The 17,897-nt window shown below is 42.8% G+C and overlaps 2 protein-coding genes across 2 annotated transcripts in view; both read left to right on the forward strand.

Moving 5' to 3' along the window:
* GPR160 (G protein-coupled receptor 160) overlaps positions 1-17,897 on the forward strand; it is a 302,729-nt gene that overhangs the window by 162,755 nt on the left and 122,077 nt on the right. The window lies entirely within an intron of this gene.
* SKIL (SKI like proto-oncogene) overlaps positions 2,380-17,897 on the forward strand; it is a 37,239-nt gene continuing 21,721 nt past the window's right edge. The window contains exons 1-2 of the mRNA XM_060242498.1: positions 2,380-2,607; positions 8,054-9,924. Of these exons, the coding sequence (XP_060098481.1) occupies positions 8,824-9,924 (1,101 nt within the window). The 5' untranslated portion in view covers positions 2,380-2,607; positions 8,054-8,823. The remainder of the gene's footprint in view (positions 2,608-8,053; positions 9,925-17,897) is intronic.

The following is a 17,897-nucleotide window of genomic DNA, read 5'->3' on the forward strand; positions in this document are numbered from 1 at the left end:
AACATTGGAAGTGGTATTGACTGCTAAGTGTGTCTCATCACCATGACTTGACCTTTATTGCTGTTCAAAGGTCCATGTATTTTGATACACTGTACTAATGATGAAATTGTGGCAAGTAGTGTTGCAGCGAAGGTAGGAATAGGTGTCCCCAAGCAACCTCTTAGCCGTGCATGCCCTCTGTCTGAATCAAGGCCCATGTGAAAGCTCAGGCATAGCAATTAATTGTGGACAGGCTCTATACAGAGGTATAGCCCAGGAAGGCTCATACCAGGCCCACAAGCAAGTCTGTTTTCTTCTCTCTCTCTCTTGCTTCCTTCAGTTATCAGAGATTGTTAAATAAAATATTGCAAGAGTGCTAATCTTTAAAGCATGTTTCAGATAATACTTAAAAAAAAAACCCCTGTAATTGTGTTTGTCTGTGTCCTTTATAACATTTATGTCTCCACTACCTGGCATTACATTTTAGGACACACATGGCCTGGCCTGACAAGGTCTCATTTATGTCACATCCGTCCCTCATAACAAATTAGTTCAACACCCCTGGTATAGCCATTATTCTTAAACCAAATATGAGACACTTCACAAATGAGGTGGCTAGGTTGGATAACCAAGGGGAATCTGTTCAGATTATCCTTGTATGACTTCTGTTTTTCTTAAGACAAGCTTTATATGCAGAGGGGGATTTTTTTAAAAAATGAAGTGTTTTATCTTTGGGACAGAGATTAGCTATAAGGTCATTTTGAAATAACTGATTAAAAAAAATCTCTGTGCTTTAGTCTGAATATACATTATATTGGTAATATGAATAAATCAATAAATCCACATATTAGGCAATTTGAGTAAAAGTAGGTGGAGGGAGTTTTACCATAAAATTAGCTGGTGTTGATCTTGGGTGACATTGTGGGAGAAATATTGATCTGAATCTTAATCCATCTGGAAATATTTATTTACTTCACACCCCCATCTGTCCCCCCAATGGTGATCCAAAGTGGCTTACATCATTCAGAACATCATTCCCCTCTATTTTGGCCTCACAACAAGCCTGTGAAGTTGAGAGTGTGTGACTGGCACATGGGTCACCCAGCAAACTTCCACTGTAGACTGGGGATCCTAGATCCTAGTCCCACCATACCACATTGGCTGTCACATATAGTGCCCCTAAATTAACACTTGCATGGGTTTGCCATTTGAATTTCTCCCGTTCCTAGAATGCATTCAGTTAATTAAAACAGTGATGGAGATTCAGGGCAACTGTCCGACTACAGTCATTTAAATGACATTATTAACATTGATCTGTATTTGCTTAATGTGAACTCCCTGGGCACATTTCGCACATCACCATGTGTACAATATGTTAAAAGTTTGGATGTGACAACATGCTTGCACACTGTCATAGATACAGGAACAACAGGTCACGTGTTTAGCCCCTGATCCATGTCCTGTGTCATGCAGCGAAACTTGGGTTACCTCCATGCAACACTCCCTCTTAGCTATGGAGTCTTGCGAACAAAAATTCTACTTCAGGAACTACTGGCATTAAAGCTGTCAGCTACTGCATAAATCAGTTTGCTCTGGGGCCATTTTTCCTGAGTTAAGCCAAAAATGTGTGAGCCAGAAGCTAAAAAACTGTGAGCTAGCTCACACTCAGCTTAGAGGGAACACTGCCTCCATGTGATGTGTGAACCCACGAATCGTGAGGGGGAAAGGGAAGCCCTACAAGAAGGTAGGAAGGAGTGAATTCCCTGCTAAAGGGCCTGGAATCGCATCGAAGAGTAAAGAAACCAGCTACGGGTGGCCTAAAGCAGCCAGAGCATATTCTGGAATTTGTGGGTGAGAGGAAAGCCGTATGTGGGTGGAGAGAAGAATAATTCAGAGTGGGCTGAGGGCAGATGGGAACACGACGGGCCTGCGGGGGAAAGAAAACCGTCTGAGGCGAAAGTGTGCTGAGGAGAAAGGGCGGCGAGAGCGCGCCAAGCGAGGGCCAGAGCTTAGCAGCGAGACGATTGCAGGGCTAAAGCAGACGACGACCGAGCCGGTTTGCGCCACAAGAAAGGAGAAAGGGGAGAGAGGGTGCCTCACGTCCTCTCACGCCTATATGAATAATGTCTATCTATCATGTTTATGCTTATATACCTTTGAATGTGTCTGTATACATTTATGTATGTACATAAATGTGTGTACATACTTGAATATGTGTATCTGTATATACATTTTCTGTGCGTATAAAAATATACCACACACACACAGAGACAACCAACTCCCAGCCAGCGCCAGCCAGCTGCCGGCCCAGACGGTGGGCGGGGACTGTCGCGGAGGGCTCGGCGCGGCCGGGCGCGCGCTTCTGGCGGGTTCGTGCCCGCGCGCCGCCGCCACCGTCTCAGTCACGGTAGTTTTTCCTACGCCGCCGCCGCCACCTCCTCCTCCTCCTCCTCCTTCTTCCTCTTCTGTCTCTGCAGTGAGGTCACGGGTGGGCGGTGCGTCAGCGGCGGCTTGTGCTCCAGTCGTGGGGACAGCCGGAGCTCTCGACTGGGATGTTCGGTAGGGGAAAGGACGTTTCCCGTAGACAACTCGGCGGGCGAAGAGAGGAAGGCGAGGGACGCGTGTGAGGTAGCACGTGGGGGGCAGGGAGGATTATACAATAATGCAACAATTAAAATAAGGATTTGGGGGGGGAGGAGGGGGAAGAAGGGGCATGGTCCCAGGGGGTGGGGGAGGGGAATGGAGTAGCCCTGGGTTCGCCTAGAGCAATGGCGGGGGGGGGGTGTCTTTATGGATTGTCTCCTGTGTGGTGGAAAAGCCCTTTTGTGTGTGTGTGTGTGTGTGTGTGTGGAGGGTGGGGGGGGGAGTAATTGCTACTTTATGTGTGTTTCAAGGAAGAAGCAAATGTTTGTGTGTTTTGGAAAAAAAAAAAACCCATAAAGGAAAGGATTTCCTTGAGAGTAGTCAAAAGAAGAATTAAATAAGATTTCTTCTCTTATTGATGTACTAAGTCTATACTACTTAGTTTTGACTATGTTGCTTATGATACTACTGTATGTATCTAGTGATTTATATAGTATTGTTGTCTTGCTTATTTTTTATTATTATGATGTTTAAATGGTCTTTTAATGTGTTGTCTTGTATTTTAAAAATAAAATTTTGAAACTGGGGGGAGGGAGAGAGAAAGAAAAGGAGAATTAAATGCTGGAGGTCTCGAGGAAGGTTGCTCTTGCTAACCTCCTCTGTTAGCGGGGGAGGAGGAGGAGGAGGGGAGGGAGGGTATAGAGAGCCGGGAGGTTTAATCTGAACAGGGCGTCTGGACTCTGGGCAGACTCTCCTCCCCGCACGGCCTAACCTTCCCCGGTCTTTTCTCTCCTCTCTCTCTCTCCTCTGCTAGACTTAACCTTCCTCACCCTGCGTGGGGGAGGAGGAGGAGAGTCTGTAGCAGCAGGTTCGTCTGATTCAGCCAGGGAAAGGAGTTTCAGTTCAGGGCAAGGAAGAGAAATTCTGTAAGGGTGAAGATGGTGCTGGAGGAATTGGCATAGCAGGGAGCTTTTTAAAAAAGGGAATTAAAGGAAGCCAAAGCGGGAAGCAACCCCCCCCCCCTCCAGTGTCCAGGAGAGGATTTAGAGGAGTCTTGCGGGCTGGGCTCTAGCAGTATCTTCCTGGAGTGATTCAGCACACAATGTCATCGGGATTTGCTGGTGAAGCCGGGGATTGGATCTGATAAGTGGGTCTGTGAGCAAAAGGCTGGCGAGTCCCTTTGTACAAAGTTTTGGTCTCGCTGCCAGAACGTGAGATAGTGGGGGGGGGGGGGGGGGAGGATTATATAATAATGCAACAATGGGGTAGGTGAGAGAAGGAGCAGTAGGTGTAGGAGAATTAGGGGAGACTAAGAGCTTGTGGGCCTTTGTTGAAGAACCCCTATAAAGCAGTGGTGCTCACATTTCATAACTTCAGGGTTGCTCACATTTTCTAACTTTCCAGTGTTCTCTGTTGATAGTACCCCCTGTGTGTTGCAGAGGATTCTGGGAAATCGTCTAAAGGTGTGCACACAGTTCATGCAGTGCTCTGGCCAGGCGTTTTGGACTTCACTGCGCTCTGTCAACTGCTAATGAAACTAATAGTATTTTTAAAAGTCTTCTGTGGCTGTTCTCTGCACTGTAAGATTTTATAATATTGAGCAGATTTTTGGGAAAGATCATCTTATCATTGAGGGATCTCTGAAAAACTTCTGGAGAGTTGTATTTCAGATAATACAGTTTGAAAACCACTGCTGTTAAGAATAAGGGCTGCAAGGGAGGTAACTGCATTGCTAGGGAGGCCTTAGTCTAGCAACTGTCATGTGATGTATTTTATAGTTCTTTGTGTTTTAGTAAGAGGTGGTTTGCTGTGGATGGGTGTCCTCTACCAAACAGCTGATTCTAAATTTCCAAAGCAAAGGCAGAATGTGAGAAGTACAGAATAGTTCAGTTTGTGCAAATATGCACTATAATTGTTGGAGCCGATCTGGAGAAAATTCAGTCCTGGGAGGGGGGGAGTGATTTATAAGATGTACTAGAATTTTGAAACTAGGTAATATAGGTGAGTGAGGCATTCCAGTACCAAGAATTGTGTGTTTTCCAGAGCTGTCTGTATGTGACCAGAAAACTGCAAGGGGTGAGTGTGGGTAGTTCATGTGTTGTAAGGGAAAGTGCAGTGTTGAAAATACATTGTTTTGTACAAAGGAGCAGCAGTGATCTCCACCCCCCCCCCCAACAGCTGGTGTGGGAAAGAGGCTTCTGTGACTGGTGGCTCACCTAACTTCAGTTCTGCATTGACTGGGGAGACAGCATCTTGCTCTGAATTACACCATATGTGGTTGGAGTGCAGATACCTTCATTTGATATGCAGGTTTTGAAAGGGTAAAGAGGCCTTGTAATTTCTCTAGAGATTTCCCTGGCCTTGGCCTCTGAAGAATGTACAATTGGGGCTTCTTTTTTTCTTTCATTGGTGTTGTGAATATATTCTCACAATTCCAAGCGAACACTCTCTATTTAAGCAGGGAAGGATTCATTTGTAGATGATGGAAATGTTATTGCTGTAATTATTTTCAAATTGGATGTCTGTGTATGGCTATAATAATAATTCTATGCTGTCAAGTCTCAACAGACTCCTGACGACCCCATAGGTTGTCAAGACCAAGGGCATTCAGAAGTGGTTTGCCATTACCTGCCTCTGTGTTATGACCCTGGTGTTTCTTGGTGGTCTCCCATCTAAATACCAACCAGGCTCGACTCTGCGTAGCTTCCAAGATCTGATGAGAATGGGCTATCCAGGTCATGGCATATGCAGCTGTACTGGGTGCCCAAACAAACCCATTAGGAAGTAAGAGTGGGTCATTAATATAGGGGAAGGAAGAACCATAGTGATGCAGAAAATCTGGTGTGGGGGGTGGGAGGGGCCTGCATTGTTTTAAAAAAGGTAAAAACAGAATAAAAATCCAGCCACAGTTGAAGTATTCTGAGCTTGTGCCATGGCATTAGAGAGCTATATGCAGGTGAAAGAACAGGGCTAGTGGGAAAGGAGATTACACTGAGGATAGTTAGAGCGAAGCAAGCATTCTGGTCAGCTTCCAGATACCTTGTACTGTGGAAGGGCTGAGAAATCCACTCAGCCACAAAGTGTATCAGACAGAGGATACTGAGATCATAGGGGGTTTGCCATTCAGCTGCCTATGGGGAAGAAGGAAAGGAGAGGTTGAGTGGAGTGCCTCCTGTGCTCTGCATTATGCTTAGCCACTGCATTCCATGTGAATCAGGGTAATTTTATAAATGTGTTTACATATTAAAACGGAGGGGAATAAACTGGGGGAATTGAAATGTGTGGACATAAATTCAAAAATAAATTCAAAATGCGGACATAAATGAAGTGTTGTAATGGGGAGCAGAAGTATGCAAACTGGGGAGAATGGTGATGAGGCGCTAAAGGCAAACATAGGGGTAAACCGGAGAGCCGGTTTGGTGTAGTGGTTAAGTGTGCGGACTCTTATCTGGGAGAACCGGGTTTGATTCCTCACTCCTCCACTTGCACTTGCTGGAATGGCCTTGGGTCAGCCATAGCTCTGGCACAGGTTGTCCTTGAAAGGGCAGCTGCTGTGAGAGCCCTCTCCAGCCCCACCCACCTCACAGGGGGTCTGTTGTGGGGGAGGAAGGTAAAGGAGATTGTGAGCCGCTCTGAGACTCTTCGGAGTGGAGGGCGGGATATAAATCCAATATCTTCTTCTTCTTCTTCTTCTAAAAATCAGAATATTGGGAAAGTGAGAGTTATATTGTCAGGTATAATCATATGGAAAACTGCAGGGACTAATTCACATGAAGAGAACAGTTACAAGCAATATTTAATCAATTATGGTTTGTTTTATGATAATAAAGGAGTTTATGGAATGTAAAGAATGTAGAGCAGAGAAATGTTTTAAAGCAGGCCCTGACAGATTTTCTTTGGCTGGAGGAGCAAGACCAAAAATTTAGGAGTTGAGCTCATTTTTCAGTCACCAAATCATTGCTACCCCAAAACCTAACCTCATCAGTTCCTTGTAACTTTATTAAAGCTATGATAATATAAGTATTGTAGAATGTAAATAAATATATGTCTAATCCCGGTTGTCATCATCCTAATAAAAAGCTACCCTCTAATTCTAACCTAACTTCTACCCAGTTTCTCATAATTCCAGTATTGCTTTAAAAAGCATCATTTAATTGACTCAGATCCAGTAAAGAAAGCAACTGGATAAGAAATTATTTCACCCCCCCACCATTGAAAGGTATAAAGTTATGTATAAATGAGCAATGATAAGAACTTCATGAGCATTTTTGTTTGTCGTACAACAAAGAAATCTGATGCAAATGATAAATACGCTCTGTGCTTATGCTGAGAATGCCAGGAGACACTACAGTAAAATTAGTGCTGAAGGTACTAGCTGCCACAGTGAAATTGCTAGGCACCCTGGCACCCTACCATTTGGGATTTGCCGAGCTCTCTTTTAAAGGTCTCCTCTTTAAGTATATTGTGTTTCTTCAGCAAACTCTCCCTGGATTCCCCAGTGCTTTTCTGTATTGCCACTGATCAGGTTCACACCTGCTTCACCATTGCCCCATTCAACAGTCTTGTTCATCAGAAATCCATCATTATAAATGGGTAGTAAATACACACCTCTAGCAGAAGCAATGATTGAGCTTCCATGGTAGAAAGGAGACTTGTGTGTTCTCTGTGGATCAGTTTTATTTATATGCTTTGTCCATGTTTGAGTGTGTAGATGATTGTAGAAATGTTACTGGCCTACTTGTCCTATTAGAACAGTATTGAAATAAGTCTATGAGGAGCAAGAGGACAAAATATGGAAGAAAATGGCTCAAGTGATGACTTTCACGAGGTAGCTTTTGATGGTGACAAAACACACCTTCTTTGTACCTCTCCCATCACCCCAGATCCTTCCTGGTTCACTGCTTGTCCCTTCAGACAGTTTAACAGAATTAACTCAGACTTTATTGGAAGGGGAGTCTATATCTTATTTCAAAGTTGGAGGGGAAAAGAGACTCTGCCTTCCTCAAGTCTTGAATTCTGTGCTCCGTAACATCAGTGAAAGTGATGACTTTCATGAGGTAGCTTTTGATGGTGAAGAATGGCCCCTGCTTTGCATGCAGAAGGTCCCAGGCTTAATCCCTGGCATCTCCAATTAAAAGGAGCAGGTAGTAGGAGATATGACAGACCTCATCCTGAGACTCTGAGAAGCTGCTGCCAGTCTAATGGGCCAAGGATCTGATGCAGTATAAGGCAGCTTCATATGTATGGCGATGTCTTGCAAATACGACATTATTTTATCAAGGTAGAATCTCTGCCTCAGTTTTGCAAGCTCATTGAACAGGGCACATTTGTCTGATAGAAGGTATCACATTTTAAACCATTATTTCATTCTCTGGATCTAGTTTGCCAATGTCTCTCTGTAGAATCTATAAAGTTAACTTGAACCATTTTAACTATTTTATTAGTCCAATAGATGTAAATATGTGCCTTTTTTCCTCTCCCTCCCATTTAGATTCTGTGAAAAATTGGACAGATGCATGAAGTACTAGTCCGAGAAGTTAATTTTGCTGATGGCTAGGATCTTGCTATCATTATTAAGTCTTGGAGTTGGAGCATTGATATTTACCATGGTCATCATCTTTACAGCTACTGTGAGCCACCTGGGAACAACTTTCAGTTCGGAGGTTGATGAATTAACATCAACATTACTGAATGTGGAAAGCATAATTACACAGTAAATACACAGCCTTGTGGTCTGGTACTCCTGGAATCTGCTATGAAAAGTACCTGTCCCTTGAACATATAAAAGTATAACTTTGGAACCAGCATGTCTTGGTCTGTGAGAACATCAGCGGTTCTGCATTTTTACGTTCAGATGGAAGCAAATTTAAAAAGCTTGTGTGTTCATAAAAATGGAGAAATCCTTCAAAGCTATTAGACTTTGTACTAAGTTACAGTTTTCTATTGGATTAAATCATTGGATTATTTTCAAAACCAGTGATTTAAGAGAGTGAACAAAACCTTTTTGTTCATGAATTGAGTTGAACATTTTATATCAGTAAACTGAAGAAATATTTTTAAATGACAGAAGTTTCTAAGTAATCCCTCTTCTTTAACTGCTAGGCTATTAAATGCAAAGTATTAAAAATACCAGTCTTGGTATCTTATTAAATATTTACTGTGGTGAAAGCAGTTAAATGTGCATTGTATAATTGCAGATAACTAGAAACTGACATTTGAAAGGGCTGCCTAAGATCAGACCTTCCTATTTAAGATCTGGCTATGGAAGCTCCACAGATAAATTTTCCTCTTGGCTGCCATGCAAAACAAAAGGGGACTGTGGTGCAAGAAGATGGTAGCCCTCCAGCAAAAAAAGCAATGACAGAAATGCATGTAAAAGATAAAGTTCAAACTGTGATAAATAAGCTGACAACAATAAAGAAAGAACACTTGGATGAGTGTGAAGAAAATGCTATGGAAGACAGAGAAGAAGATGCCAAGCCAAATGTTGCTGCAACATCTGAGCCTTTGAACTTAAATCCTGGTTTGAAACACACGCTGGCACAGTTCCACTTAAGCAGCCAGAGCTCACTGGGAGGTCCAGCAGCATTTTCGGCTCGCCACTCCCAAGAAAACACGCCTTCTGTCTTCGTACCTCTCCCATCACCCCAGATCCTTCCTGGTCCACTGCTTGTCCCTTCAGACAGTTCAACAGAATTAACTCAGACTTTATTGGAAGGGGAGTCTATATCTTGTTTCAAAGTTGGAGGGGAAAAGAGACTCTGCCTTCCTCAAGTCTTGAATTCTGTGCTCCGTGACTTTTCTCTGCAGCAAATTAACACCGTTTGTGATGAACTCTACATCTATTGTTCTCGGTGCACTTCTGACCAGCTCCACATTTTAAAAGTTTTGGGAATCCTTCCATTTAATGCTCCGTCTTGTGGGCTTATCACACTGACCGATGCTCAGAGACTATGCAATGCATTGCTGCGTCCTCACACTTTCCCTCAAAATGGTAGCTTGGTCCATGCAAAAAACTCTCTGGCCCAACTAAAAGAAACTGGCAGTGCATTTGAAGTAGAGCATGAGTGTTTGGGCAAGTGCCAGGGTTTATTTGCCCCACAGTTTTACCTTCAGCCGGATTCTCCTTGTATCCAGTGTTCAGAATGTTATGGGATGTTTTCCCCTCAAACATTTGTGATGCATTCTCATCGTTCTCCAGATAAGAGGACCTGTCACTGGGGCTTTGAATCGGCAAAGTGGCATTGCTATCTTCACGTTAACCAAAAATATTTAGGAACTCCAGAAGAGAGAGATTTAAAGCACCTACTGGAAGAAATGAAAGAGAAATTTAGTGTGAAAAATCAGCAGGCCCAGACGAAAGTAAGTTTATTTATTCTTGTTAAAATGTTTGGTTTCAGTTAGCGCTAAAAATGACATTTAAATATTCTAAGTATGTACTTCATAACTGTGAATGTGAATTTGTCCCTTGTGTATAAAAACCTGAGCTGTTAGCAGGAAGTGTCACCATGTCACAGCAAAGACAACTCTGGGGGGAAAATAACACTCTTGTGCTTAAAACACAGGGTCATAAGCTAGCGAGTTGGGAACTTCATTTCTTGTTTTCTAATTGACTTTTGAACATAACATTAGAAGAACAGAGTTGCTGTTTGGAGGGGGAAAGTATTCCTGTTTGATTTTCCTTTGTACGTAAGAAGAAGAAGAGGGGGAGGAAGAAGAAGAGATTGGATTTATAGCCCACCCTTCACTACCCAAAGGAGTCTCAGAGTAGCTTACAATCTCTTTCTCCTTCCCCTCCCCACAACAGACACCCTGTGAGGTAGGTGGGGCTGAGAGAGCTCTCCAAGAACTGTTCTTGGGCAGAACAGATCTGATAGAGTTATGACTGACTCAAGGTCTCACCAGCAGTTGTATGTGGAGGAGTGGGGTTATCCCAGTTAAGAGTACGCTCACTTGACCACTATACCAAACTGGTTTCGTGTTAAGAGTTAACATATGTCAGGATGGAGTCCCCAGTGTAGTGCCTGTTGGTGCTGTGGCATTTGCCAACACCTTTCCTGGCACCTGCGAAGTATTTTTAAGTGGGCAGGGCCAGATGGCACTTTCACCTAGCAGGGCTTCTGATGGGCTTCACAGGTCATTAAAAACATTGCTTTGGTAGCAGCTGCCACCACAGTACAAGGATCTCCACTGCAGGACTGAAGATAAGCTGTGTGCATATAGGGAAATACTTTAAAACAATACGTTCATTTAAGAAGGCATCCTATTAAACTGAGCTTCTGCCTGAAATGCTGAAGATTTCCTAATAGAGTTATGCTTAACCTCACTCCCTGACAGATTTTTGTTGGCTCTGCCTCCTGAGGTAGCCATTTTGTGGTTACTCCCACCACCCTGTGCCAGCATTCCAAAGGTACCTGCAGGGTCAAAAAGGTTGCGGATCCCTGATATATGTTATCAGCAAGAAATAACTAAGCACCAGGCAATGATGAAACAAAGATGCACCCTTCTCCGTGCTGTAGTAAACATAAGAAAGTAAATATGGGAAGCAGGAAGAGTAAAAGAGAAAGTTGAGCAGTGAGTTCTTTTTGTCTTGTACTGTGAAATTCTGCTTGAGGCATTTTAGGGGTAGAGTGTATTTCTCTGATTCTCCACACACGCGCACACACACACACACACTCCCTCTCGCACTCAAAAATTTTAAGGCTCTGACTTGTACAGCAAGATAGAGGTAGGGATGGAAAGTTCGTTTCTTTTTGGCCCTTATCAATACATACAGGGTTTAAAATTAGGAATGTATCATGAAGACTTGGGTGATTTTCTCCATGCTATTGTTAAGCCAATTGCCCTAAAAATAGGGTTTTGGGGAATTTAGAGTGGAGGGCAATCAGCCTTTCAGCGAGATCTAAAACCTATTTATACAGAAGACATCTGCTTTGGAAGTTACCCAAAACAAGGCAATATAATATAATAATCAAGGGGTTTTATTATAGAATAAAGGCAAACATACAAAGGTATAAAGTCACACAACACACATACAGTCCTAATAAAGATAGGGTTGAAATAGACAGGGGTAAACACAAGGGTTGACAAAAAGGGTAATTATTACCTATCGTAGTCTTCGAGGAAGGCTCCAACGGCGATGAAAAAGGAGATGGGGAATGGACCCTCAACTGATTAGGTATCGGGGGCCTATCTAACAGCGGAGTATGTGGTACTGTCAGAGGCACATGTGTGGGATATAGGGTCAGAGCTAATAAGGTCTTCCTTAAGCCCTTAGGGGCTAGAAGGACAAAAGGATTATGATGCTGGGTCAGATGGGACATGATGCGGTGTCACATGGTGTGTTACCTCAGGAAAAGGGGAGGCTCAAGAATGACAGGGCATGGCATGGGTGGAGGCATTGGGTGGAGCTGATTAAACAAGCTATCCAAGCTTATCTACAGGTGACAATAGAGGGCCAAATTGGTACCTAAGGTGATACTCGATTTATACAAAGAACTCTGGCTCTAGATGAAGCTGGTCTTCCTCTTCTGCTCTTCTGGCTAGCACTGTTCATTGTCTAAAGTTCTGTTTGACAAGGACTTGGGCAGTCTGGCAGGGTCCACGCCTAAGCTGAGCTTGATTGCCTTATGTAGATGTAACAGCTGTTGAGTACGTGAGCCTCTCGCTTCTCCATCATGGAGTCTGGCACTGCAGGAAGATGGTCGCTGATGATGTTAGCCTACCAACATGGCTTTCATGATCAAGGCTGGAAACCACTTGCCCAGACAGTTTCTGGTGGTTCAACTTCTTCCACTGCAACGGCTGAGATGGTGCACACATGGAGCGGCTGGAAACCCATCTGTACTTCTGGCTAGCACTCTTCCACAGCTATAGAGTGCTATTGTAACACTGAGGCTGTTAGTATTCACATAAGTCTCTTATAAAATGGTAGATAAAACTCACGTTTCACAGCAGATGTGTGTGAGTTGAATCTCCAGGCACCCTGGCAACGAAACGGGTGATTACGATGTCTGTATATAACTGAAATTAGGGGTCTCTTGCTCACAGTATGTGACTGTTCTTCACCACAAATAACTATGGTGATAATTGCTAGTTCAAGGCTGGGCCAAAAAGAACCTCAACAAAATGAAAAGGTTAAGTGGCCCCAGTGCAAGCATTGCAAGTGTTCTAGTAGGTGATAGCATTTATTTGTATTTAGCCATGGGCCATTACAAACCAAAGATAAAATCGATATAACATTGTTAGAAATGTTCTAGCAGAATAACAGTTTAGATACTCCTCTCTATGCTTTATGTACTATTTCAAGTGTATAATTCCTGTGTCAGCTTGAAGCTCTGTATGGCAACCAAGGGTAATCCGTAATGTAAATTTTGGCTTTCAGTTTTTCAATTTCAGGGTTTGTTGTTTTATTTTTTAGCTCTTCACAACTGAAGAGACGCTTAGGGAAACAGAGTTGCAGCGTCTACATTATGGTTTTCTCAGTGTATAGCTTTCAGTGAGTAGGCAGTCTAATTAAAGACACACCCTGCTTTGGTTACTGCCTGTGGTACAGGGAAGGAGTTTGTAGGACAAGGAGGTTTATTTTTTGTTGTCTCAGCTATGTACAGAACATGCTTCTTGATGGGTGGATATTGACGAACTAGGAGGAAACAGCATAAAAGAGTATTATAAGTTAAGTAGGGGCAAGAGACTGGGTAAGGAAGGGGCTGGAACTTTTGCAAATTTCTTAGATTTTGGTCTAGCATCTATAACTGGTGAAGCTAGGTATTTTGAGGATAGGGGTCATAGTTCATGCTTTTCAAGCAAGAGATCCTAACTTTAGTCCATGGCTTTTCCTGTCACATCAGGTAGCTGGACTGAGGAAGGCTGCCTGAAACATTGAAAACCTGTTGCCCATTAGAAGTGTCTTATCACCACATGGCTGATGTGAGGTCCATTCAATGAAAGTAGCAGACTTCACCCGTAAAATGTGGTGCAGCAAATCCAAGAAGGCAGTTTGAGTATAACTGGAGCCATTTCAGCAACATACTTCATGGATAACTGTACCAGTTGAAGTACTAACTTACAGGCTAGCTTCTCTACTTCTTATGCCCTGTTTTTTGCCCTTTGGGAGGAGGAAAGAGCAAGCCCTGTACTGTATGCAGGAAACTTGACATGGGGCCATTCCTGGAGGAGCTATCTGACTGGCAATAAGGTAGCTCTAAACCAAGACCATTGATTAGAAATTGGGATCTTGCTGGTTTAACTCTTGGTAAGCAGTCAAGGAAGATAAGGTGCTTGTTGTATATGGCTGCTCAAGCTATACATTGCAGATATACTGATTTAATGATGTATCCAATTGTCTTTGACATTCAGCTGAAATACTGTAATCACTTACAAGATAATGTAGCTCTCGTAAGAGTGTATATCAATAAATAACATTTTGGCTTACCTGAAAGAAAGTGATAGATTCATTATGTCCTACAGCTTGTAAATGACCTCATTATCATCTTGTTGCAGTCTTGCAGTAGGGCTAATGAAAGGCGATGTACTATCCAAATATGATGCTGCATTTACATATTGCTGTATAAATACCGATGACCTTTTCAGGAGACTTCACAATATGAGTTTTAATGAGTAATTTGTGGAAGAGGGGAGAATTCAGATAAGGACAGAGACTGTTATGAGACTGAGGTTTGTTGATTTGTTTTATATTCAGCATTTTATGAGCTTTGGCATGATTCCCATCGTGCTTAATGAGCTTGTGCAGTCTAGTGGGTGGTATGCACAGCTGGATGTTTGGCGAATAGTCTAGTGGGTGGTATATGCAGCTGGACATTCGGAGAATAGTCTTGTGGGTGGTACACACAGCTGGACTTGTAGAGAATATTTGAAACTGAGGTGAGGAAACATACTGGGCCTGAAAATACAGGAACTTGAATGAATTTAAATGCCTGGTTGTAAATATGCTGGATTTCACCCTAGATTTTTGAAAATACCCTATTTGCCGCCTATCTTCTCACTTCCTACTTAATATGGAGGAGGGAGTACACATGTCTGTGCCTGAACAGGTATTCATTTCCATGATAAAACAGCAAACAGACACGGTAGTAGGGAGCCTATTGCCTATCTTAAAAAATCTGCTTTCTGGGCATCTCACCAGCTTTGTATTTCTCCTTTAAAGAGAAATAGAAGAAGACTGTAGATTTATACCCTGCCCTTCTCTCTGAGTCGGAGATTTAGAGCGCTTTACAATCTCCTATATCTTCTCCCCCCCACAACAGACACCCTATGAGGTGGCTGTGGCTGAGAGGGCTCTCACAGCAGCTGCCCTTTCAAGGACAACTCCTGCGAGAGCTGTGGCTAACTCAAGGCCATTCCAGCAGTTGTAAGTGGAAGAGTAGGGAATCAAACCTGGTTCTCTCAGATAAGAGTCCGCACACTTAACCACTACACCAAACCACTACACCAAACACCAAGCTCAGGGAGCTGCTTCAGAGAGTTAATTACACTTTGACCTGGCTGTGGAGCAGTTCTCCCCCTGTAGTCATTTTTCTAGAAGAAAGACTACCATGAGTCTTGAATAAGTTGCCCCCTCTCCTTGTTAAATGCAACAAAACGGCATGCATCCAAGAGCGGTTGATTCTCTAAATATTTATAAAATTCTTTGACCTCAAAGTTGCCAATGCTCCTCTTTGCTCCCAGTGCAGAATTCCACCCCCTTCTCCGGTAATCAAAAAAGGATCTAGAAATAGAGTGCAAAATACTCTTTAAAGCTTTTATAAGGAAAATGTATGCATATGTGAACAGGAGCATCCCCATTATGCAGGCATTAACAGAAGTTGTTGAAGTGCTTTGCTGCTTCAGCAGTGCTTCTAACACTTCTGAGATGTGAAAAGCAAGTATCAAAAAGTAGTTAAGATGCACAGAGATTCTGGGATATGCACATTTTAAAGAGTGAGGAGCAATCAAGGGGTATGGGGGTGGAGGAATACCCTTTTGGTAGTCTGAACCATTCCTAATTCTGATTCTTGGGGGTGGGAACCTGAAGGCAATAAATATAATACAGTTTACAAAGCAGCATGAATGGGAGAAGCAATGCCATTTGGAGGTTATGGAGGTAAAGATTAGAGACTAAAGCATCATTCTAAAAATTAATGAAGTGTTTTTCTGTTCAGTGGATTTTTCCTTGTTTCATGTATTGCCTGTATATGTCATGACAGTTTTTAGTTAAATTTTCGAGAGGATCTGGGAAAATTTTTTTCCCCCTTGAGGTAGAATGTTTCAGAGGACTGTCTTTTCCCTGTAGCATATGTCGTCTTTCAGCTTATATGGTATAAGCTGAAAGCCAGTATGGTGTAGTGGTTAAGTGTGCGGACTCTTATCTGGGAGAACTGGGTTTGATTCCCCTCTCCTCCACTTGCACCTGCTAGCATGGCCTTGGGTCAGCCATAGCTCTGGCAGAGGTTGTCCTTGAAAGGGCAGCTGCTGTGAGAGCCCTCTCCAGCCCCACCCACCTCACAGGGTGTCTGTTGTGGGGGAGGAAGGTAAAGGAGATTGTGAGCCGCTCTGAGACTCTTCGGAGTGGAGGGCGGGATATAAATCCAATATCTTCTTCTTCTTCTAAAGATTTTTAAATATTTAAATCTTTTCTGTGTCTTGCACCCAACGCTGATTCAATGCTCCAATGTTTTCTTGAAGATACAGTATGATCCGAATGATATTAATGTGTATGCATAAAGAGGATTATATACAATGTTCAAATTATGGTATAAGATTCTGACTTGGATAGGGTCCTAATGAGTTAATTGCCTCATAGATGGAAAGGTTTACATTTTTAGTAACTTCATGACAGTTACCAGGTGCTGCTTTGAAATTGCTCTCACAAGCACACAAACTGGGGAGAAACAAAATGTTTTTTGACTACATATGATGGAAAACTCAGTCTCTTGTAGTTCCTCTGACGCATGCACAGATTTTTTTTTTTATGCTGGTACCATGTATTCAAAGACAGTATCTGTTTCCTTTGTATGTAACATAACATAGTACTTTGTAATTCAGCATATGTTTGGAAGCTCCAGTGATAATAAGTCAAAATGGACTTTGGCTGCAGTCACACACAAAAAATAATGCACTTTCAAGGCACTTTCCAACTGGGTTTCACTGTGTGAACTGGCAAAATCCAGTTGGAAAGTGGATTGAAAGTGCATTATTTAGTGTGTGTGATTGCAGCCTTTGAGAAGTTGAAAGAAGGTGTTATGGTCTTGGAAGGATTAATGTGCAAAACTCCTTGACTGCATATGTACAGTCAAGCACGGACACACAAATCTTAATATTCTGTTTGTATGGATCCCCCAACATGGTGTCCATGGGCAGCACAGCATCTGTCCTGGCGCCTGCCAGGTGTCTTTAGGAAGTGGGTAGGGCCAGGTTGGACTTTCGCCTAGCAAGGCTGCTGATTGACTAATGCAAAATTGAATGGCTGTGCAGCTTTTTAAAAAAAATGTTGCTTTCTTAGCAGCTGCCAGCATAGCACAAGGATCTATACTTGTGTTACTGAAGTTTAGCTGCAGCTGGCTCCACCTCCTGCAGCTGCCATTTTGTTGCTTTACCCACTGTGCTGTGTCAGATTTTCAGATGTGCCCACAGGCTCAGAATCAAAACATCCCCTTTTGCCACAAATGTAAATTGAAAAGTTCACTCTTGCAACTAAATTGGTTTCTAATTTCACATTATTAACAAAACTGGATAGTGGTTTGCAATAATAAAAATGTAACTGCAATCTGTGATGGAAAGCACATGGCGGCTTTTAAGGTCTTTTAACCAGATTATTTTTTTTTGAAATTTTATATAAGTAGTTTGGATAGAGCAGTGAGTCCAGGTCATGGGCAGGTCTGATGGGACTGCTGAATGAAAAGTTTGCAAGCGAAGTATCTAAATTCCTGCCAACCCCTTGTGGATTTTCCCTGCCAAATCTTTGAAGTTTGCCTTGTAGTAATAATAAGAAGTGCTTAAAATCAATGAGTTTTCTTACCTAATTTCCACCCCCACCTGCAGAATTTATTGCATGGACATTAACTGTAGTGGAAGAAAAGTACTGGGTGGGTATTCCTTCAGCAGGAGCTCTCAGTTGGTGTAGTGGTTAAGTACATGGAATCTTACCTGGGAGAATCAGTTTTGATTCCCCACTCCTTCACATGCAACTGCTGGAGTGACCTTGGGTCAGTCAGAACTCTCTCAGAGGTGTTCTGCTCAAGAGCAGTTTCTGTCAAAGCTCTCTCAGCCCCACCTATCTTGCAAGGTGTCTGTTGGGGGGAGCGGAAGGGAAAGGAGATTGTAAGCCACTCTGAGAT

This window comes from Heteronotia binoei, chromosome 6 (genome assembly GCF_032191835.1).
Source record: "Heteronotia binoei isolate CCM8104 ecotype False Entrance Well chromosome 6, APGP_CSIRO_Hbin_v1, whole genome shotgun sequence".
Taxonomy (NCBI): domain Eukaryota; kingdom Metazoa; phylum Chordata; class Lepidosauria; order Squamata; family Gekkonidae; genus Heteronotia; species Heteronotia binoei.